Below are 22,611 nucleotides of genomic sequence, written 5' to 3'. Positions count from 1 at the left end.
AGCTGCCTGAGCTTTAGTTATAGTGATCTTAAGTGGTAAACAAGAAGGGATTTTTTGTCTGTCTCATGTCACTGCTGTAGTGCCTGTAGTATATAAGGCTGATTTGGAGGGTTTCATTTTTAATATGGTTATATTAACTCAATTATATTTAGACAAACAGCATGCTGTACTTCTGGACAAGTAACAGAAGAAGCCCAGAATACATTTCTTTTGACTGTTTCTTCAACCATATTTTCTACAATAACATGTTTGGTTGCTGTAGCATGCTATGGTACTACTATTTAACATTAATTCGGCATGCTATTCATGAAGCCATTTTAGAGAGTTTTGCTTTAATTGTAGATTTAAATTAGAAACAGAGTAGATCTACCCTGATACTAGCTCCCAGCAGGGAGTTAAATAATGCACTCTTGAGTTTTACAGATGAACAAATTTCTGATAAGTAGCATTTAACTGCGAATCCTGACCCATTTTGTGGGGTAGTAATTGATCTATTCAATGCAGAAATCCCAATGAGATATTATTTAAGAGGAATGATCATCATGTTAATTGGTTAGGCGTGACAGCCTTTGTTGATTTTTTTTATAGCAAGCAAGACTGGTTAGAGAATGTGCGCATTTGTAGCTTGAAAGTGTTGAAACAAGATGACCATCCATATTGTGTTCTCACTATCACTGCAATGATTACCATTTTTTTTAGCATAGTCATCAGCCATAGGGGGATGGGGCGGAGTCCATCCAGATATTGTTAAGTAGCTACAGTGAGCCATTTATGGTTGTCCACAATTTCAGTGGGAATTATTCATCATTCAAAAATGAATATGACAGGGCCAAACTACCGATACATTTTTTATGAATAAGGTTTGCTTTCCCTGCAGAGAACAATGTTGGAAAAGTCTGTAGGAGTCCAATTTGGCTTGGGACTGTGGAAGTAGGAGGCATTTTAAAGAGTATGTAGTTCCAAAAAAGGGCAAGTAACTCCTCCCTCCACATTGTGGGCTTGAATTGAATTGGACCTTCACAGGCTTTAAAAACTCCATTTTCTGAAGCTGTTATATGGCTGTGGGGAAAGTGAGGTAGGTTCAGGAAACCTGGATATAGCTCAACTGAAAAAAAATCATATCCTATAGTTTGGCTGTGTAAATGTGTAAAACTGTACAAGAGCACTGGGTTGCATTGGGCTTTGGAAAGTTTCAGTGTTTCTCCTGTCTTGGCTGTATAATGAAAAATACTCACAGCATCAGAATCTTTGTGTACCTTTCCAATTTCACTTTAAGGAAGTACCCACAGGCAGAAAAATCTTGAATATGTAACTGCCGTACCACAGCTGGCATCATATTTGTATGATGATATACGAATAATTGTTTTATGAATCCAGTGGAGTGATGATCCTGCCATATCTGTGCATTCTGACAGCTTCTGAAGTCAACAAATCATGTTGTCCTTACTGAAGATAGAACTTATTAAAATATGGAAGATTTTAATAGCCTCTCTAGATAGACCATAATCCTTATTTTTCCAAGCTGTACTTTTAGTAACACATAAATAGAGAAGTGACCAGAAAGACTTAATTTATGGTTTTCAAATCCTTGTAGACCATAATCCTGTGAATAAATCAGAATGACTCATTAGCTGGAAAGTAGTGCAGACAATTTTGCTGATGCAAAGATCTGTTTCTGGACCAGTCTGTTTATATACTCAAAAAAACTGATAATACTTTTAAATGAGCTGAGTAGATCAAAGGTCTCATAACTTTCTGAATACCTGGAGATTAAAATTCAATGAAACTTGGAGCAGCTTGGCATGTTTCACTGAAGCAGTGGCAGAGAAAGTATGAATACCTTCCTCTGTGACCACTTCTATGCAGGACTTTTTGAAGAAAAAGCCCAGCAGAAACTCATTTGCATATTAGGCCACACCCCCTGATATCACCATTGTTTCACACAGGGTTTTTGTAGAAAAAGCCAAGCAAGCATTCATTTGCGTATTAGGCCATACCAGCTGATGCCAAGCTATCTGGAACTGTGTTCCTGTGTGTTTTTGCTAAAAACCCAAACAAACTCTGCTTCGATGTTGTATAAACAGGAGCAAGATACATAAAACATCTTGTTAATCTACTGCCAGTAGAGAGAACTTCACTTTATTATTTATTTTATTTATTTCCCCTTTCCATCCAGTTAGGTTCTTCATATTTAAGACATTAATTGATTTTTGTGTGTGTTTGTGTGTGTAAACACACACATATACACTGTTGTTACATGGGAACATTCCAGCGCCCCAGGCCGAACTCAGCTCCCTGCCCCCTTTGTTTTTAATTTTTTGCATGCACATAGCGCACACACGCCTGATGATGTCACTTCCAGTGACATCATCAGGTCACTCTCAGCCCCCCCCCCCATTCTCGTCTATCTCCCGGACCCCCCTCCCACCTTGTGAGGCTTGCAAAGCCTTGGCAAGGGCAGGGAGACAGCAGGCAATCTCACAGCCACTGGCTCTGAGTGTGCTCGATCCCCGCCTCCCCCCCCCTGAACTCACCAAAGGTTCACTGCCACACCGCTTCCCAACTTTGCCGATGCTGGGGGGGCATGGCAGTGGTGAGGGCGGGGGTGGGGAGTTTCGGCAAGGTGGGGGGGGGTGAGGAGTGGGCGTGATCACAGCATCCCGGCATGATTGGCTGTCCCTCCGCTCACGCCTCCCCCCCAGCGCAATCACAGCACGCTGTGCCCCCACCAGTCGCGGGGCGCTTCTTATCCTTTTTCTTCTAAGAATGTGCTGGAGCCGAGGACTTCCCCCCCCCTCCTTTCCGGAGCCTTCTCCAGCATATTCTTAGAAGAAAAAGGATAAGAAGCATGCTGCATCGCAGCTGGTGGGGGTGTGGCGTGCTGTGATCTTGCCAGGTGGGGGGGAACAGAAGGGCCCAGACGCAGTCAATAGCACTGGGGGGGGGTGAGGCGGGAGCGGAGGGGCAGCTGATTGTGCCGGGAGGGAGGGAGGTGCCCCTGTGGGAGCCAGAGCCCTAGGCCGTCACCTAGTTCGCTGACTCCCATGCGCCGGCCCTGCATAGGAAGAATGATCAGTAAGGAAGCATTGACCAAAACAGAGATGACAATAATAAAGGAGGACTAGGGATGGGCATGAACCAGGAAACTGGTCGTTCAGGTTGGTTCATGGGTTGTTTGATTGCACAAACAACAAACTTACGTGAACCACCATTTTCCCAAACTGATACATAGTTTGTTTGGTTTGGAAGGTAGTGGAACACCCCCTTGCAAGTTAGATTCTAATCTCACAGTGAGTCTTCACAAAGCTCTCCTCCACCAGCCCTCCAGTTTTGGTGAAGATTGGATCTGGGATGTCCAAGTTAGAACCCTCCAAAGCAGGTGTCCCCAGGAAAGCTTAACTGTAGCTTCAGGTTTGGTCCCTGAAACCACAGCAAGGAACACCTTCCCAGCTGGGAGAGGTATTTAAAAAATGGTCCCACTGCACGGGGGAAAAGGAGCCCCTCAAAGCCTCCCCAAAATCATCCACGTGGTAGACCATTCTTCTGATGTCACAACAACTAACTCTCCTCTTTGTGTTGCAAAGCGAAAGCAGCGGAGTCAGGGTGTGGTATTATACTAGTATATAATCTGCTCCTATACATCAGAATTGGAGCTCTGTGGTAGGCTCCCAGAGCTGCCAATTAAGCTATGGACAACTGCTTTGGGTGTTTCTAGGGCTACCCACAAGTCCACCCCCAGCATTGCCTAGGAGTTGATTGAATCAGCATCAGGCTATCTGGAGAACAAACCACAAAAATAACACGAAACCTTCATGTTAAAAAGACAGTAGTCAAGTGCACCTTTAAGACCAACTTAGTTTTATTCAGAACATATGCTTTCATGTGCTCTCTAAGCACACTTCATCAGATGAGGAATCCGGTACAGTGAGCAAAGCCACACATAGCTGGTAGTCAGTGGCTCAGAATGCAAACTGGTACAAATTTGAGATCCAATCACAATATAGTAGTAAAATTATCTGGTAGGGAGTGGTTTAGAATGCTAATTTAAGATTCAATGACAGAATAGTGAAATTAACAAATTGAGCAAACCTTTGATCTGAGTGGCATGAGCATGCAAAAGCAATAAAACAGTAATATGTCAAAATGTGAGAATGTCTGTTAATGACTACATTGTATTAAGCCTGGGTCTAAAGGAAGGTATTTATATCTCAGAAGATTTCCCATCCACCTAATTTACCTTTTAACATGTAACATACATATAGTTTGCCATTAGGAGAAAAATACATTAAAATTAGTGGGAGATGGGTTCAGTATATGTAATGGGATAAAAAAGACAGTTTGTTTTTGGGTTTGGGAATGATGCAACCAAATGAACCAGTTCAAAACTGGTACATTTTTTGGTTCATGCCCATCCCTAAGGAGGACAGAACAATCTCCTTGGTAAGGGAATTCACAGTTTTTATATTGTGACTGAGAAGGACCTTTTTCAGATTGCTACTCATCTAGCTTCAGATGACAGGAGTGCCTTTTACAGCACCCCTAAAGATAATTGTGTTTCAAGCAGGCAGTCCTTAAAGACTTTTAGTGGCCCTTCAGATATTTCATATGAGAACCACATGTGGAATTTCAATAGGAGAGGAAGTATGAACATGAACATATGAAGCTGCCTTATACTGAATCAGACCCTGGGTCCGTCAAAGTCAGTATTGTCTTCACAGACTGGCAGCGGCTCTCCAGGGTCTCAAGCTGAGGTTTTTCACACCTATTTGCCTGGACCCTTTTTTAGAGATGCTGGGGATTGAACCTGGGACCTTCTGCTTCCCAAGCAGATGCTCTACCACTGAGCCAGCATCCCTCCCCATCCCTCTACTGACTGCTGAAGTTAATTTTATCTTCCCATTTTTATTGTTTATTTTGGTGATATGTAGTGTTCTTTTTGTTCCTGGGGGATAATTATGTAGTGGGGGGGTTTTGTTCTTTGAGGATGGGCTATTGCTATTTGTTATGAATTTATTAAAACAGTTGGACCCCATGTTTGCTCCTAACGCAGTAGCTTGTTATTTATTTTATTTAAAACATGTTTATGATGCCTTTCTACCAATTAGGGCTCTCAGCATGGTGAACAGTTAAAAAGACATTACGACTGCTATTACTGTTATTGCTGCTCAGTTTGAAGTTTATCATTATTTGTGGCCCTCTATCTGTTTGGTAGTTAAGAAGATGATTGAATCTACTGTGATGATTTAATCTACTCCTACCAGTCGAATGCACCTTTGGTATTTCTAATCATGTAAAGGAATATGTTAATATATCTGGAAAGTGGTACATGAGGATTTCCATTTTTTCCAAGAGATGAATTTAGGCCTGGGATAACTTTAATTGAATTCCAGTTTTCATTGGTTTATTGATTAGTTACATGGATGTCTCTGCCCTTTAAACCTGCTTTTCTATCTTGTAAATAGGAATTATAATGAATTGCTGAGGTACTATAACAATGAATAAAATGTGCTTTGTATAGTGCAAAATAAAAGAGAAATCACACATTTTTAGCTTGAACATATTATTTATTTTTTTTAAAAATCGCAACTTGCAGAACATTTGGAATAGTACATTTCGTTCAAAAGATCTCTTTAGTTGTTGAAGCTTAGGATAGAACCTGGAATGTTATCCATATAAATCATGATGTTTGACCACTGAGTTGAAATGGATTCTCACTCCCCCCCCCCCCCCCCCCCGCTTTTGCATTTTCATAAAGGACTACCTGGTAAACAGTTAGTGCAGAAATGAATGCAAGACCATTAAATTATGTTTACTGTTTATAGGCAGGAAGTGTGTGCCTTCCCTCTCATCCAGCAGCCTGGTGTATAGCAGTGAAAATGACTCTGACCATGAAACAAGAAAGCAAGATAATGATAAAGACATACATTCAGAAAATGAAAATGAAACCCCAAAGAATGAAGGTCAAGAAACTAGTTTGGAGGAAGAGGACATAAGTGCAACAGAAAATGCAACAGACAAAAATGGGTCCAGTACTTCTCAGGAAAACATGATGGAAACAAACCGTCAGGACATTACTTTTGTCAGAGAGATGCCCAAGCATATAGGATCAGTAGATATGAATGGAAGGGAAAACAGGGAAGAGAATTTATTAGTGCATTTGGAAGGCAACATTCCAGAAGCAGAGCACAGAAGCAAGGAACTTTCAAATACTGAGGACAGAGGTGGTAAGTATGGTCTCCACTAAGAACTGTGGTGGGGGTCCGTTCTGTACAAGTGTGTTGTTTCCTTTATTCTTATGGGAATGCTGTGTTTCCATGTTATCTTTTGATATGGCATGTGAACTACTATTTCTTGATTTGTCTGAATATGATCATGTTAGACTGGTGTGATTTTTGTTCCTTCTTCAACTGTTTGTGCTGAATAATTAGAAGTGAAGTGTTGCAGTGCAATTTAATATGTGAGGCTTTGGCTAGCCTTTCTCTTGTCTCCATCACTACTGTTTGTCAAGTCAGATGTGACAACTGAATTCTTTCCTACCTAGAAGGAAGGAGATCAATCTGCGTCAAATGGATCCAGAGCTTGCAATGTTCCCAGGCTTGATAGCTATCACTTCTAAAATCTCAGTTAGAAAGGTTATTACAGAACATAGAAAAATTTTGAGGAATGATTGCATCAAACTTATATGATCAGTATAAAGTTCTTATGGGCTCATATAGCTGATGATATCTCAAAATAATTTTTTAGTGATTTATTTTTATTATTTGGGTGCAATAAACTACTCTTAGCTTTGATTTTACCAATGCAATGATATATATGTTCTAAATTTTGTTTTTCTTTATCATAGTAACATTTTTGTCTTCAATCTTTTGTCTGCTATTTTTGTCTTCAATCATGTCTTTGGAGGGCAAGAAAATATAAAATGTGTGTTATTTAGATCATGGTGAAATCCTACTCGGGAATCGATTCATACCAATCAGTGTGCAAAATGTGGTGATGCAGATTTGAAAGAGTGCCACAAGTCATGCAAACGTTTATGATTTGTATTTTTATATTCTTCTGGTGGCGAGATCTATAATGTTGATGGTTTTGTTTCTTATTGCTTTACACTGAATGAAATAGTTTGGCATGTGCAGAATGTTATAAAAACTGGAATTGTTTGCAAACAACTTGGTTCAGGATTGCTTTTCATTTCTTTATGATTTGTTATGTATGTAACAGAGAAAAAATTGAAAAATGCAGTTGTGAGTTATTATGTTGAATTATTTATAGGTATTTAGTTGTTTGAAATCTTTCCCTTGATCCATATGCTGGGTTCTCGATGTGAGCAACTTCCTGATTAGACTGTTAGATGAGATGAATATTTAAGTAGCATTGAAGAATGAAGTTATTAACCATTGAACAAGTATGCATGTAGGATTAAGTGCTCTAATACAAAATGGAAGCATGGAGTAATCATGTGGGTTGAGTTAATGGCCTGCCACATACTTGAGATTAAAAGGGTATCATCATTTCTATTTAGCTCAGGTTTCTGAACAAGGTAATTAAACAGTTGTTTGATAGTTATAGGTTTAAATTAACATACCACTTAGCAAGGAATATTTTTAAATTCTACTGCTTTAGTTGGAATGAGTGAAATATTGGATGGCTACTGATATTATCTATCAATCCATCTGTCTATCGAGCATATATTGAGGAAGTGGCTTAGGTCATGGCAAATTTGGGAAACCAAGTACAAATTGTAATTTCAGTTTTTCACTGTCAGAAAAAAGTGGGCATTGTTATTAATTACATTAAAGTATAGGACTTTGAAGAACAGTGTAATCTATGATCTCAGTTAAATGGGGTAATTGTTGGATATTGTAACTCCGCATGCAAGAGGATATGAGGGAGGAAAAGGGTTAAGAGAGAATGCTCTCAGGTACACTTTGTATTTGGTCCCAACCCTCTCATCAGTTAGATGTTAAGCATCTTTGGCCATTGTTTGCTTTCTGTTTCATCGTATATAGGACCTGTCTTCATTCTCTTATCTGGGCTTGCAACTGTAGCAAGTTAACTTTTTTTAAGTTAATCTGTCCACAATAAGTTAAATGTACTCATATGAATATGTCATGTAAGATATGCTTATGGTTTTGTAAGTAAAATTTCCTTCTTTTGTTACTACTGGAGTGAGATCATCTTTGTAATTTGTTTGAACAGCATTTTCCTTTTACCAGGAAACAAGGAGGACTGGGGATACTGCATGAAGCTTCTGTACTTCCAAGGCATTTTTTTAAAAAAAACCATTTAGCTCAATAAAGTTTACATGGCTCTCAGCCAGCAATCAGGAGTTACATAAGCATTTTTGAAGGGTGGATAGAAGAAACATCATTTTGATTCTTCTAGGCCAAATTTTTCCCATGGAAAACAAAGAGCAATCTTTCATATCCACAACTTGATTTTGTGTTTATCATGTTTATCAAGAATTAACTCATAGAATCATAGAGTTGGAAGGGACCTCTAGGGTCATCTAGTCCAACCTCCTGCACAATGCAGGAAACTCACAAACACCTCCCCCTAAATTCACAGGATCTTCATTGCTGTCAGATGGCCATCTAGCCTCTGTTTAAAAACCTCCAAGGAAGGAGAGCCCATCACCTCCCGAGAAAGCCTGTTCCACTGAGGAACCGCTCTAACGATCAGGAAATTCTTCCTAATGTTGAGCCGAAAACTCTTTTGATTTAATTTCAACCCATTAGTTCTGGTCCTACCTTCCGGGGCCACAGAAAACAATTCCACAACATCCTCTATATGACAGCCCTTCACGTACTTGAAGATGGTGATCATATCACCTCTCAGCCATCTCCTCTCCAGGCTAAACATCCCCAGCTCCTTCAACCTTTCCTCATAGGACTTGGTCACCAGACCTCTCACCATCTTCGTCGCCATTCTCTGGACCCGTTCCAGCTTGTCTATATCCTTCTTAAATTGTGGTGCCCAAAACTGAACACAATACTCCAGATGAGGTCTTACCAGAGCAGAGTAAAGCAATACCATCACATCACGTGATCACGTGACATTATACTTCTGTTGATACAGCCCAAAATTGCATTTGCTTTTTTAGCCACCGCATTACACTGTTGACTCATGTTCAGCGTATGATCCACTAAGACCCCTAGATCCTTTTCACACATACTACTGCTAAGACAAGTCCCCCCATTCTATAACCATGCATTGGATTTTTCCTACCTAAATGCAGAACTTTACATTTATCCTGTTAAAATTCATTTTATTGGTTTTAGCCCAGTTTTCTAGCCTGTCAGGGTCATCCTGTATTCTGTTTCTGTCTTCTTCTGTGTTTGCAATCCCTCCCAATTTAGTATCATCAGCAAATTTAATAAGCATTCCCTCTATTCCTTCATCCAAATCATTGATAAAGATGTTGAACAAAACAGATCCCAGGACAGATCCCTGAGGCATTCCACTTGTCACTCCTCTCCAAGAGGATGAGAAACCATTCACAAGCACTCTTTGGGTGCGATCTGTCAGCCAGTTACAGATCCACCTAATGGTAACAGGATCCAAACCACATTTTACCAACTTGTCAACAAGGATAGTATGCAAAACCTTATCAAAAGCCTTACTGAAATCAAGATTAATTGCCCCCCAAGTCGGAATAAAGAGACGGTCACAATTGGATTGGTGAAACTATGGGCCACTTTTATTAAAATAAACAACATCGGCAAGGGCAACCGAACTGCGGCCAGGTCAGGGCCAGGGGTCTCCTCAGACCGCTCCCCTGCCTTTTCCAGCGGGCGAGAGACCCGGACCCACAGCTCCCGCTAGGCAGACCCAGCAGGGAGGCTCGCACTGGAGGGCCCAAACACCAGACGTGAGTCTCAGCGAAAGGCACCCATCCAATCGAGTCTCCAGGACAGTCTGCATTCACATACCTCGGGCCACACCAAAGGTAGATCCTGACAGACCCCTAACTTCCCAAAAGGGGGAGCCTAACCGGTCCTGCCCAGGCCGCCTGGTGCCATAAACCCCGTAGAACCTGCCACAACTAAGGCCAAGTCTCTACTTAGGGCTTAGCACCCACAGAAAGACCCAAAACCAACAAAAGCCCTTTCCACAAATCTCTCAGGAAAAGCATATTACCCTTTTCCGAGAGATGCACTCCGTCCCCTCTGTAGAGGTCGGGACATTCCTTAGAAATATCCAGATGGGGCAAATAGTGACCCAAGCAACCCTCCAAAACCTTGCAAATTTCCTTATTCGCTCGGTAACGAGCCCTTTCCAACCCAACTGGATTCCAGGCACAACGCCACTCCAAGCGTGGAATCATGGCCAACCAAACTATAATGGTACCAGGCCATCTGTTCCTTATGTACCTGAAATCATCCCGGGCCTGCAAAATCAACGCCTTGCCTTTAATTAGCCCGAGATCGTTTCCTCCCAGGTGAATAATCAATACCTGCGGAGGAGGGGCCCCAGACCCGTGAAACAAAAGGGGGAGCAAGCCAGGCCACTGAAGCCCATGGCGCCCCCTCCACTCTATCGTGACATATTTGCTGAGCCCCAGCTGAGAGCCAACAGCAGTTCTCCGAGCTTGATGTGCCACCCAGAACACATAACTGTGCCCGCAGATGAGAACTCTGCTCCTCCGGCCAGGAACCACAGCATCTAAAAAGAAGAAACAAACAAGTTATACAAACCAAACCTCAAAGCCCCCACAGCTACTCACTAAAACTCGTTAGCGGAGCATGGGGCGAATATAACCTTTATAAGCCTGGGAACGCCAACGACCAAGGCGTTGGATGGCCGAAGTGGAATAACCCAAGGCCGCAGCCGTAGAAGCTGCCCCAATTCTAAAGGAATGGGTACCAAACCTCATTCCAGATAAACCCAACAGGGCTAAGGCCTTTGATGTCACTGTCCAAAATTGATGCTTTGTCAGGGGACTACCTCCCGCATGACAAAACAGCAATCCCGCGCAGCCTCCCCGCACAGCCAAATAGTCGGCCAATGCGGCCACTGGGCAAAGCTCCACCTCCGAACATGGACCCAACTCCAGCACTGTCCCCGTGCCCACCTGGTCAGTTTTAGATCGCCGGACAGTAAGGACCACCTTACCCGCCAGCAACTTGACATCCTTCAGAAACAACGCCCTACCGGAAACATCACTCTTGGAGCTTGCAACCAGCTCGCTAACCCTCCCAATTTAGTATCATCAGCAAATTTAATAAGCATTCCCTCTATTCCTTCATCCAAATCATTGATAAAGATGTTGAACAAAACAGATCCCAGGACAGATCCCTGAGGCATTCCACTTGTCACTCCTCTCCAAGAGGATGAGAAACCATTCACAAGCACTCTTTGGGTGCGATCTGTCAGCCAGTTACAGATCCACCTAATGGTAACAGGATCCAAACCACATTTTACCAACTTGTCAACAAGGATAGTATGCGAAACCTTATCAGAAGCCTTACTGAAATCAAGATTAACGATGTCTACAGTATTCCCCCAATCCAGCAAGGAAGTCAGTTTCTCAAAAAAAGAGATCAGGTTAGTCTGACATGATGTGTTCTTGAGAAAATCATGCTGGCTCTTAGTAATCACATCCATTCTTTCTAAATGTTCCAGGACCGACTGTTTGATGATTTGTTCTAAAACTTTTCCAGGTATAGAAGTCAAGCTGATGGGTCGGTAGTTTCCCGGATCCTCTTTTTTCCCCTTCTTGAAGATTTTTTCAAATGCCATATACTGACCCCAAGGATTTTTGATCCAGATTGAAGTTGTGACATTTGAAACACAAGAAGAGCTTTGCTAGATCAGTGGTCCATGTAGTCCAGTGTCCTGTTTCACACAGTGGCTAGTTTATGTTAGACGGGTGTGATTTTTTTCTTCTTCACTGTTTGTGCTGAAAAATTAGAAGTGATACGTTGCAGTGCAATCTAATATGTGAGACTTTGGCTTGCCTTTCCCTGAAGTTTCCTCCTGGCACTGGTATTCAGAAGTTTACAGCTTCTGAAGGTGGAGATTCTCTTTAGTCACCATGGCTATAGTAGCCACTGATAGACATATCTTCTATGAATCTGTCTAATCCCCCCTAAAGCTGTCTGTGCCTATGGCCATCACTACATCTTCTGGCAGTGAACTCACTTTTTAATCATTTGTTCAAAAAAGTATTTCCTTTTGTCTGTCTTGAATATAGTGTACATCAGCTTCACTGGATGCCCTTGAGTGCTAGTATTTTGTGAGGGGAGAAAAAGTTTTCTTTGTCAACACTTTCCACTTTATCATGTCTTTTTAAAATCTTGCATGTTTTAAACTAAAAAGTTCCAGAGGTTTGCACCATTCTTCATGGGGAAGGTACTCCAGTCATCTTGGTTGACCTCTTCTGTAATTTTTCCAGCTTTGCGATATCCTTTTTGAGATATAGTGACCAGAACTGCACAGTATTCCAAATGAGAGCACACCATAGATCTATACAAGGGCATCATGATATTGACTGCTTTATGTTCAGTTCCTTTCCTCATAATCCCTAAGGTAGGGTTTGCTTATTTCACCATTGCAGCACACAGTACTGACACTTTCAGTGAGTTACCTACCCCAAGATCTTTTCCCCTCTCAGTCTTAACCCCATTAGCCTATACTTGAAGTTGGGAATTTTTGTCCCTGTGTACATCACATTACACTTATCTGCAGTCAGCTTCATTTGCCACATTGTTGTCCACTCACCCAATTTGTGCAGATCCTCCTGGAGCTCTTCACAGTCACCCTTGGTTTTTATCATCTTGAATATTTTACATCATCTGCAAACTTGGCCACTACACTATCACCTCTAGTTCCAGATCATTTATGAACAAATTAAATGGTAGTGACTCTAATACTGACTTTTGTGGGACCCCATTGCTTACTTCTCTCCATTATGAGGACTGTCCATTTATTCCTACTCTTTGCTTCCAATTAATTATTTCAAACTCATTTTTTTTAAAAAATCCCCTCATCCTTCAACTGCAAATTTTACTCAGGAGTCTTTAATGAGGTACCTTGCAAAAAGCCTTTTGAAAGTCCAAATATATAATGTCTACTGGGAAACCATTGTGTACATGCTTGTTTGCTTTCTTAGAAAACTTCAAAATGTTGATGAAACAGGACTTCCCTTTGCAGAAGCCATGCTGTTTTTCCCTCAGCAAGCTTTGTTCCTCTATGTGCCTAATCATTCTGTTTTGGATTATAGTATCTACTAATTTGCCTGTGACAGACATTAGACAGAATTCCCCCCCAGTTTGGTGTAGTGGTTAAGAGTGGCAGACTTTAACCAGGTTCGATTGCCCATTCTTCCACATTAAACCAGCTGGGTGACCTTGGATCAATCACAGTTCTCTCAGAGCTCTCTCAACTCCACCTACCACACAAGGATGTCTGTTGTGGGGCAAGGAAAGGAAAGTGATTGTAAGTCATTCCAAGACTCCTTTGGTTAGTGAAGGGCGGCACATAAAACCAACTTTCCTCCTCTTACTCTGAAGCCATGCTAATTTTCCCTCAGCAGGCTTTGTTCCGTTATGTGCCTAATGATTCTGTCTTTGATTACAGCTTCTACTAATTTATCTGGGGCAGATATTAGGCTAACTAATTGGTCCCTTGTTCACCTTTGGACTGCTTTTTACAAACCGGTGTAACATTTGCTATTCTCCGGTTTTCTGGTACAGTGGTTGAATATGTAGATTGTGAAAGGGAAAAGAAAGGGACACAAAAGAAAAAGAACTGAGAAGAGATACATAAAAGCAACATAATATAGTAATCTTAATTAATGAAACTGCCATTGCTCCAGGGGTTTCCCATACTACTTAACCTCAAATGCTCTGTGGCACTTACTTCCTAGCAGCTTGCCCAAACCCACCCACAGAAGCAGCCTTTCATGTGTGCAGCTGATGTGGATGCAGATGGCCATTTGGAGTATCTGCACTTCACTCTGGCCTTCCTAAATTGGCTGGATGCACCATCTAATACAGTTGTGGATCCCCATTTGGGTCACTACCTGCATGCAGCTGCATGCCTGACTAGAGCTAGCTTTGGACTAGTATGTTTAGGATATATTGCAGTCTGAAGTCCCACATTGCAATGACCAATTTGTTTTCAGTCACATTGCCAAAACTGGAGTAAAAGCATCCTTAGTTAGCAAGCAGTATATCTAAGATACATTACTTGTAGTCAAAGCAATTTTGGGGAAAACGTAGCACCAAACTACATTAATAAGATCTATACCTAGGCAGGACTCTTCAGACTTCCTTTAAAAAATAAATAAATAAGCATGAATGCCAGACAGGTTTGTTTCTTTCACGTAGCAGTTTTCTTGTTATTTGTCATTTTGGATGGATGAAGAAAAATCTTTTGTTTTGTTTTGGGAATAGCAATTGCAAAGCTGATAGGAATGCAATATTAATAATACATATTCTGTTAAGAACTGATGGAATGTAAATAACCTGATTACATAAGCACTGAGGTTATGATGAAAATATTAGCACAGCCTTAAACTATGTCATGGGCATATTAGGAATATGATAACAACATAGAAAAAGCATAGATATCATTTCTATGCATTTAGGAATATCAAATATTCGTATGCTATTGCATAGGGATTAACATTGTGATCTGCCCATGCATCAAGATGAGAAGAGGCTTGCAAACTATTTAACTTGTTTAAGGAATTGAAATAAATATCTGAAGTGTGTTTGGGAGTTTAGTATTAAAAATGCCCTGAATTAATGTTTAGTGGAATAATCTCCCTCCCCCCTTCTAATTATTTTGGTTGCTTGTAAATTAAAAGTATTCCTGAATGGAGATCACTTAATGACTTGGTGGTGTTTGTGGCTGGCTTTTGTTTTTGCTTTTGCATGGTCGAGATACTGCTGCATGCAGCTTTCATTTATTAAATACAAAATGTGGTTTGCTTCAGATGTGCCTAATGCATCTTTGTGGGTGGAGGTTGTTGAATTTTAATTGACCCCTTAACTGTCAGTAGAGTAATTCTGAACCCCATTTGTCATTGGTATTTTGTCCCAATTGTTCTCTCTTGCTCCATGTTTTGTGATTGTTGTGCTATTTTTTGAAGAGTTCAAATCGGTCAAAGAGAAAATAGCAGAAGCCAGTGAAAAAGATCACCTTTTGAGCTCTGAACCTGAAGATAGTTATTCCAGTACAGAGGAGGAGGAAGAGAACACAATTTCTGCTCAAGATAAAAATGAAGGTAAAGTTAACTGATAAAGTGGTGACTCTGCTTGAATTGTTACAAATCTCTAAACCATGTGTTTCATAATCTTTCCCTTCTTTTATTTTCTTTCTTTCCTCAGGTGTAATTGGGTCAATGAATAACCTCCATTTAAAATTATCCTGAAGTAGTGGTTTTCAAATTTTATCTTCAGGATTCTTTTTCCACATTAACTAGCCTGCCTTAAAATTCTTGCATGTTGCTCAGGATTGAGGAGCTCATTATGGATCATCTGCAGAGTTCCTCTAGTCTGAGCCCAGTGAAATCAATGGACTTCGTTGGAAGTAGCTCTCCATAAGATTGCACTTTTATGTTAGTCATTTTGACTAATATGCTGTCCAGGATTTTGTGGCCTTTGGTAATGTGTTATATGAACAGAGAATGAACTCTTGAAAACCAGAAACTTTCCAGTGGCTATACACTGCATGACAAGATGAATAATGGTGGATAAGATGGAAAGGATACCAGAAGGGATAACCAAAATGGTCAGGTAGTTACAGTGCCTTCCTTAGAAAGAACAGATTTGGAGATATTTGGAGACTGGGTACAGGCAGGGCTTTTTTCTGAGGGAGTGTGGTGGAATGGAATTCTGGAACTTCTTTGTGGAGACACATTTCTCAAAATATGTTTAAAAGTTCTTGAGGGGCACCTATGTGTTTCTCTGTCATTTTCCTCTTGAGAGTTTCATCACCTCATTTTCCAGAAGAAAAAAATCCCTGGGTACAGATTTATATTATTATGAGTGTTTAGAGGAAGTGGATAGAGATTTTTCTACCTTTCTCATAATGAAGAGATATCCAATGGAATCAATTGACTGTTGGTTCAGGATATACAGAAGATGGGACTTGGTCACACAACTGCATCAATAATTTGTTGGCCCAAGATGGAGTTAGCTACTTGCTTAAGTAGTTTTATGAAAGGGATTACCTAGTTTCACTGAGGAAATGTCTATCAGTGGCTATTAGCCTCAGTGGCTTTATAGACTCTCTCTATTCAGAGTCAGGATATTGAGAGAGGCGGTCCTGACTTGGATAGACCAGGCTAGCCTGATCTTGTCAGCCCGGGGTAGTGTTTGGATGGGAGACCTCCAAGGAATACAAGGCAAAAACAAAATGCTTCTGGAAGCCTCTTGTCTTGAAAACCCTACGGTGTTGCCATGTCAGCTGAGACTTGATGCACTTTCTACCATATATTGGAGGAGAGGAGAAGCTCTTGACCAAATGCCTTTCTTGTATGCATCCTCAAAGCATCTGGCCACTGCTGAGTGGCAAGATTACATGGACTATTTACTTGGCCATTAAGGCTTGTCTTATGCTTATGGGTCTTGGGTCAGCCATAGCTCTTGCAGAGCTGTCCTTGAAAGGGCAGCTTCTGGGAGAGCTCTCTCAGTCCCACCTAACTCACAGGGTGTTTGTTGTGGGGGAAGAAGGGAAAGGAGATTATAAGTCTCAGAGATTCAGACTGAAGGGCTGAGTATAAATCCAGTATCATCTTTTATTAACATATCCTTTCTAGCTTGAATCAAGAAACTAGGGTCACCTTGTAAAGCATATGTGTGATTGTCTGTATGTCTCTATCCCTGTGATGTCTAGTAAGAGTAAACTGTGGTGAAGAAGACAACTTTTGAGCATAATGACATAAGGTCACAGGTTGCCATTTACTAGATTCTATGAAGAAATATGGGTTAGAGAGGCAGGTGGACAGTAGTTGTACATCCCCTGCCACCTCTAGTGTGTCCCTTAGTTACCCATATTCCTTTATAAAGCTTTGACTTACATGGCATACATGCCTTTCTTTGATGGTTGATCTGAAGATGAGGCACAAAGGGAGGGTTGCCACTTTCTCGAAAGCCAGGGAAATGCAAATTGGTCAGGGAAATTGGTCTGAAGTCAGGGGAAGTCAGGGAAATTGTGATTAACATATATTCAAGCAGTGGATTTTTGACCTGCTGCTGCAAGAGCAGGATCTGTTCTTGTAGCAACTGAAATAGAGAAGTAGCAGAATACAAGTAAAACTTAGTGACGCTCTTTCCCAGCTCCACCTTTTTCTCAACTCCACCCACAGCAAACACCTAATGTGTTTGTTGAGCTCTGTCCCTGCATGATTTCCAAGGTCTGCCTGTAGCATTTGCAAAACAAGGCTAGTTTAAACTTTTAGCAAAATATACAAACTTTAAACATCTAATTATTTTCATCCCTACCTGCTAGTACTGCATTTAACTTACATATAAAGAGAAACATGTTTTTGGGTCATGCTTATGTATGGAATGGACATTTTGTCTCCTGCTAAACCGAAATGAGTTTTGCCGCTGTTGGATTTCACAGACAACTAGCACTTTCTACTCTGCACCATGGAAAGTAAATTTTGTTTCTGCTGGAGTTTACAGAGTACTAGCTCTTTCACCCTCTTTCCTGACTTCTCCCATGCATAAAGGTTGCAATTAAGGGTTGTCTGCTTCTCTAGATTGCAGAAACTCCACCTCCAGAGAGCCAGTTTGGTGTAGTGGTTAAGTGTGCAGACTCTTATCTGGGAGAACCGGGTTTGATTCCCCACTCCTCCACTTGCACCTGCTGGAATGGCCTTGGGTCAGCCATAGCTCTGGCAGAGGTTGTCCTTGAAAGGGTAGCTGCTGTGAGAGCCCTCTGCAGCCCCACCCACCTCACAGGGTGTCTGTTGTGGGGGAGGAAGATAAAGGAGATTGTGAGCCACTCTGAGAGGGCGGGATATAAATCCAATATCAACTTCTTCTTCTCCTTTCTTGCTGCTAATCTGCTTATTACAGCTTTGGAAAGTTCCTACTTGTTAGCATTCAGAGTTTGCTTGAATTGAAGTTTGAATCTTGGTGTAATTTTTGGTGCAATTGCAAAAAAGGTGTTGCTGCAGTTAGTTGAAAGAAGCTGATATTAAATCTCTTACTTTGACAAATATTTTTGCAGTTATTTTTGCAGTTACTTTTGCAGTTACTTTGACAAATATTTTTGCAGACTTGTGTAGTTGTAGAGTGGAACATTTCATTAAACCTTGCATTAATGCAACACGACCTATTCATTTTTTAACTTGTGGTTATATTTGAATGGTGGTCAGGAAAACTGACAAATATTGATCAGGGAAAGTCATGGAAATGAAAAATAATCTTTTAGTGGCATACCTGAAAGGCTTACATGCTTTTCAACCCCTTTGCACAATAGTGTTCAAATTTAATTGCTCCTATAAACATTTTTGTTACCAGGCAAAAGCTACATTTCTTAGGAAAGCTCTTTTTCTTCTTATTCTTCTGGCTAAATTATAACCACTTTATTCAGCTCTGTTCCTCCCAGATGTAGCTTTTTGACTCCAAGATTTGTCTGGTTTGATTGCATTGTTCAGTGAATGTCACACATAAAGCCCTAGATGGATGCCATCAGCACTTCAGCTCCTAAAATTTTTGCCGCAAAGTGTTTAAATTATGCAAGCGCATAAGCCAGATCTCCTTGTAGATTCCAGTATGTTTTTTTTAAAAAAAACAACCTGTCATCAACTTTTATAGCATAATTTATTGAATGCAATTAATGAGTGTTTCCAGCTGATTCCTCACTAGACTTTGTTCCGATCTCGTGCTCCTTTTTCCCATGGCTCTTTTGCCCAGTTTTGCACACACTGCTGTGGGGTCGTAACTTCCCTACCTCTTTCCCAAGTTCACTCCACCATTTCAGGATCCTGGTTTTCAGAGAATCCTGAAGCCGTGGATGGAGCTTGGGAAAGAGGTGGAGCAAGTCACAGCCCTGTCGCAGAGTGTGCAAAACTGGACAGAAGAGCTGTGGGGAAAGGGGGCAGGAAATCTGGACAAAGGCTAGTGAGGAATCAGTCTAAGTGTTTTAGAGTATCTCACCTTAAGAAAAATGGCATTGATAAAAAAAGTGATCCTTAAGAAATCAATGGCAGAAGTTATATCCAGTTATTTGCTCTCCCTACAACAGTCACCTTGTGAGGTAGATGGGCTGAGAGAGTTCTGAGAGAACTGTAATTGGCCCAAGGTCACCCAGTATGTTCCATGTGGAAGAGTGGGGAATCAAACCTGGTTTTCTAGATGAGAGTCCACAACTCTAAACTACTACACGATGCTGGCTCACCTACCTCACTGGGTTGTTATGAGGAGGAAATGACAAAGGGAGACCACTGTACACTGCCCTGAGCTTGGGATTGGGGGATCATGGACAGTTATGATTAATAGCCAGAAAAGATTTATAGCATAAAAATATGCATTATGTATTTAAAATGTTTGTGCCCCATCTATTAGCTGTTTGCATATGTCAATAATATCGAAAGACACACAATATAACACCAGCAAAATAAAAAGTCCATTAAAAATCATAGCAGCTATTAAACAATAGAAATCAGTATTAAAATCAATAATGTCCTAGCATCATTAAAATATACCAGTAGGACAAGCAAGTTTGGTAAACTGAGAGAGAAAAAAGAACTACTGAAAACAGCAGCTGGTCAAACCAGCACTACAAAGTAAATGTGTGTAAGACAGATGTAGTTACTTTTTGTATTCTTTCCCTAACATTTATTGCTGCACTTTTGATTCAGGTACTGAGGTGTCAGATTGGAAGCCATTGTGGCTCTTGGTGTGTGGAAGTGTTAGCCAACTTTATAGGAGAAGTTTCAGTTGAGCTTATGTACAAGGTTCACTACCCAACATAAACCTGATCATAGTTTATAATTAATAGAAAGCAGAGCCAGACAAAGTAGGCCTCATCAAATGAGACAGCATGACTAAACTACTATCTAAAAGGAAGGGTGAAAAATATGAGATCTCTCATAACAAAATGTTTTTTTAAAAAAAAACAAAACAAAACCCTGATACTGATAACATTTATCACAATTACAATTCATTCTGTGATTATTTTACTAGCGTCAGATGGAGCATCCTCAGCAGAAGAGTTGAAAATGCTTGAATCACATAAGGCTGCGATACAAACAGAACAAGATAAGGAGATCGTGGGCAAGGAAAGAACATTTGAGGAAGAGGAACTTTTAGCTGAGGAAGGCCTCAAAGAAGCAGCTCTGGAAGAATTATCAGCCAAAAATGTTGCAGTTCTGCCAGTGATGCAGGCAGTAAAGAATGAGCTACAGATAGAAGTGACAGAACTGAAGAAAAAAGCAATAGTTGAATCGGTTCTGGAAATGGACAATACAGAGAAAGACATAATATATGAAGAAGGAGAACCATATGAGGGGAAGGTGCAAGTGGACAAGCTGAAGGGGACGGTATTAGGAGACAGAGCTTGTAAAAGAGAGGAGATGTTGGAGGGTTACCAGGTAGAGACAAAGGAAGTAGAGGGCAATAAGTTCACCGATGGGTTAATGGCTAATGAGAGAGAGCCTGGGGGGAAAGCAAAAGTAATAGAAAATAACATTACAGAAAGCAGGTTTTTAGAGAGAGTTGAATATGTAAATATAGAACTGAAAAATGATTCCATTGTGAAGGCACAACTGGAGGTAGATATTATCACCATACACAAAAAGGAAGTTGTCTCAGAAGTGTCAGTACTTGGTCGGGATGGTCTTGTGGAGGAAGTTTCATCTGATCAAGTAGATTCATGCCTAACAGAAGAAGAATTAGAAGAAACATCTCAAGAAGTCAGCAAAATGCAAATTCTGTCTACCGGTGAAGATACAGCACTAGAAAAACTAAACACCTGGATGGAAGACCCCTTACTGGATTGGAAAACTGAAAGGGGCACTTCACTAACAGAAGAAAAAAATAAGGACCATGGGGCAAAAGTGACAACTGAAAGAGAGGAGAAAGGAGATAAGCCAAATGCTGAAGGAGATGCAGTTAAAGGCAAGCTATTGGTTAACAAACTTGCACAGGAAGAAGAGAATCTAATGCAACCTCTGGAAGAAGAAATTGAAGAGGAATTGATGGAACAGGTGCTAAAATCTGAAATGTCAGGTCCAGAAAGTAAGCTGGTAACTAAGAAAGAAGAGTTATTTACTGAAGACACAATTGAGCCAGAAGCTATAGGGATGGTGACTGAAGAAATAACCATGAACACACAGCAAGAAGGAGAGGTTGATGGTGAAGAGTCAGGGAAGGAAGGAGAGGTTGAGGTTAAAAGGAACGCAGAAGCTGGAATGACAAAGGAAGGAAGGAAAAGGGTACTTAGAGGGTATGAGGAAGCTGAAGAAGCAGAGACACAAAGAGAAGTTGGGAGTAAATGGAAGGCGGAAGTTGAAGAAGCAGAGGTGGAAAGAGAGGTGGTGGTTAAACAGAAGGCAGAAGCTGTAGAGTCTGAAGACGCAATTGAGCCAGAACCTATAGTGATGGTGGCTGATGGAATAATAATGAACATGCAGCAAGAAGGAGAGGTTGATGGTGAAGAGTCAGGGAAGGAAGGAGAGGTTGTAGTTAAAAGGAAGGCAGAAGCTGGAATGACAAAGGAAGGAAGGAAAGGGGTATTTAGAGGGTATGAGGAAGCTGAAGAAGCAGAGACACAAAGAGAAGTTGGGAGTAAATGGAAGGCGGAAGTTGAAGAAGCAGAGGTGGAAAGAGAGGTGGTGGTTAAACAGAAGGCAGAAGCTGTAGAGTCTGAAGACGCAATTGAGCCAGAACCTATAGTGATGGTGGCTGATGGAATAATAATGAACATGCAGCAAGAAGGAGAGGTTGATGGTGAAGAGTCAGGGAAGGAAGGAGAGGTTGTAGTTAAAAGGAAGGCAGAAGCTGGAATGACAAAGGAAGGAAGGAAAGGGGTATTTAGAGGGTATGAGGAAGCTGAAGAAGCAGAGACACAAAGAGAAGTTGGGAGTAAATGGAAGGCGGAAGTTGAAGAAGCAGAGGTGGAAAGAGAGGTGGTGGTTAAACGGAAGGCAGAAGCTGTAGAGTCTGAAGACACAATTGAGCCAGAAGCTATAGTGATGGTGGCTGAAGGAATAATAATGAACACGCAGCGAGAAAGAGAGGTTGATGGTGAAGAGTCAGGGAAGGAAGGAGAGGTTGTGTTTAAAAGGAAGGCAGAAGCTAGAATGACAAAGGAAGGAAGGAAAAGGGTACTTAGAGGGTATGAGGAAGCTGAAGAAGCAGAGACACAAAGAGAAGTTGGGAGTAAATGGAAGGCGGAAGTTGAAGAAGCAGAGGTGGAAAGAGAGGTGGTGGTTAAACAGAAGGCAGAAGCTGTAGAGTCTGAAGACGCAATTGAGCCAGAAGCTATAGTGATGGTGGCTGACGGAATAATAATGAACATGCAGCAAGAAGGAGAGGTTGATAGTGAAGAGTCAGGGAAGGAAGGAGAAGTTATGGTTAAAAGGAAGGCAGAAGCTGGAATGACAAAGGAAGGAAGGAAAAGGGTACTTAGAGTGTATGAGGAAGC

General features: G+C 41.1%; 1 protein-coding gene across 1 annotated transcript in view; it reads left to right on the top strand.

Moving 5' to 3' along the window:
• Positions 1–22,611, top strand: part of ERICH3 (glutamate rich 3) — a 132,356-nt gene that overhangs the window by 100,872 nt on the left and 8,873 nt on the right. Inside the window, exons 13-17 of the mRNA XM_060232026.1 lie at positions 5,823–6,224; positions 15,098–15,232; positions 20,151–21,526; positions 21,662–21,823; positions 22,256–22,408. Of these exons, the coding sequence (XP_060088009.1) occupies positions 5,823–6,224; positions 15,098–15,232; positions 20,151–21,526; positions 21,662–21,823; positions 22,256–22,408 (2,228 nt within the window). The remainder of the gene's footprint in view (positions 1–5,822; positions 6,225–15,097; positions 15,233–20,150; positions 21,527–21,661; positions 21,824–22,255; positions 22,409–22,611) is intronic.

The sequence above is a fragment of the Heteronotia binoei genome, chromosome 2 (assembly GCF_032191835.1).
Source record: "Heteronotia binoei isolate CCM8104 ecotype False Entrance Well chromosome 2, APGP_CSIRO_Hbin_v1, whole genome shotgun sequence".
In the NCBI taxonomy this organism is placed as follows: domain Eukaryota; kingdom Metazoa; phylum Chordata; class Lepidosauria; order Squamata; family Gekkonidae; genus Heteronotia; species Heteronotia binoei.
This window is presented reverse-complemented; position numbering and strand designations above follow the sequence as displayed.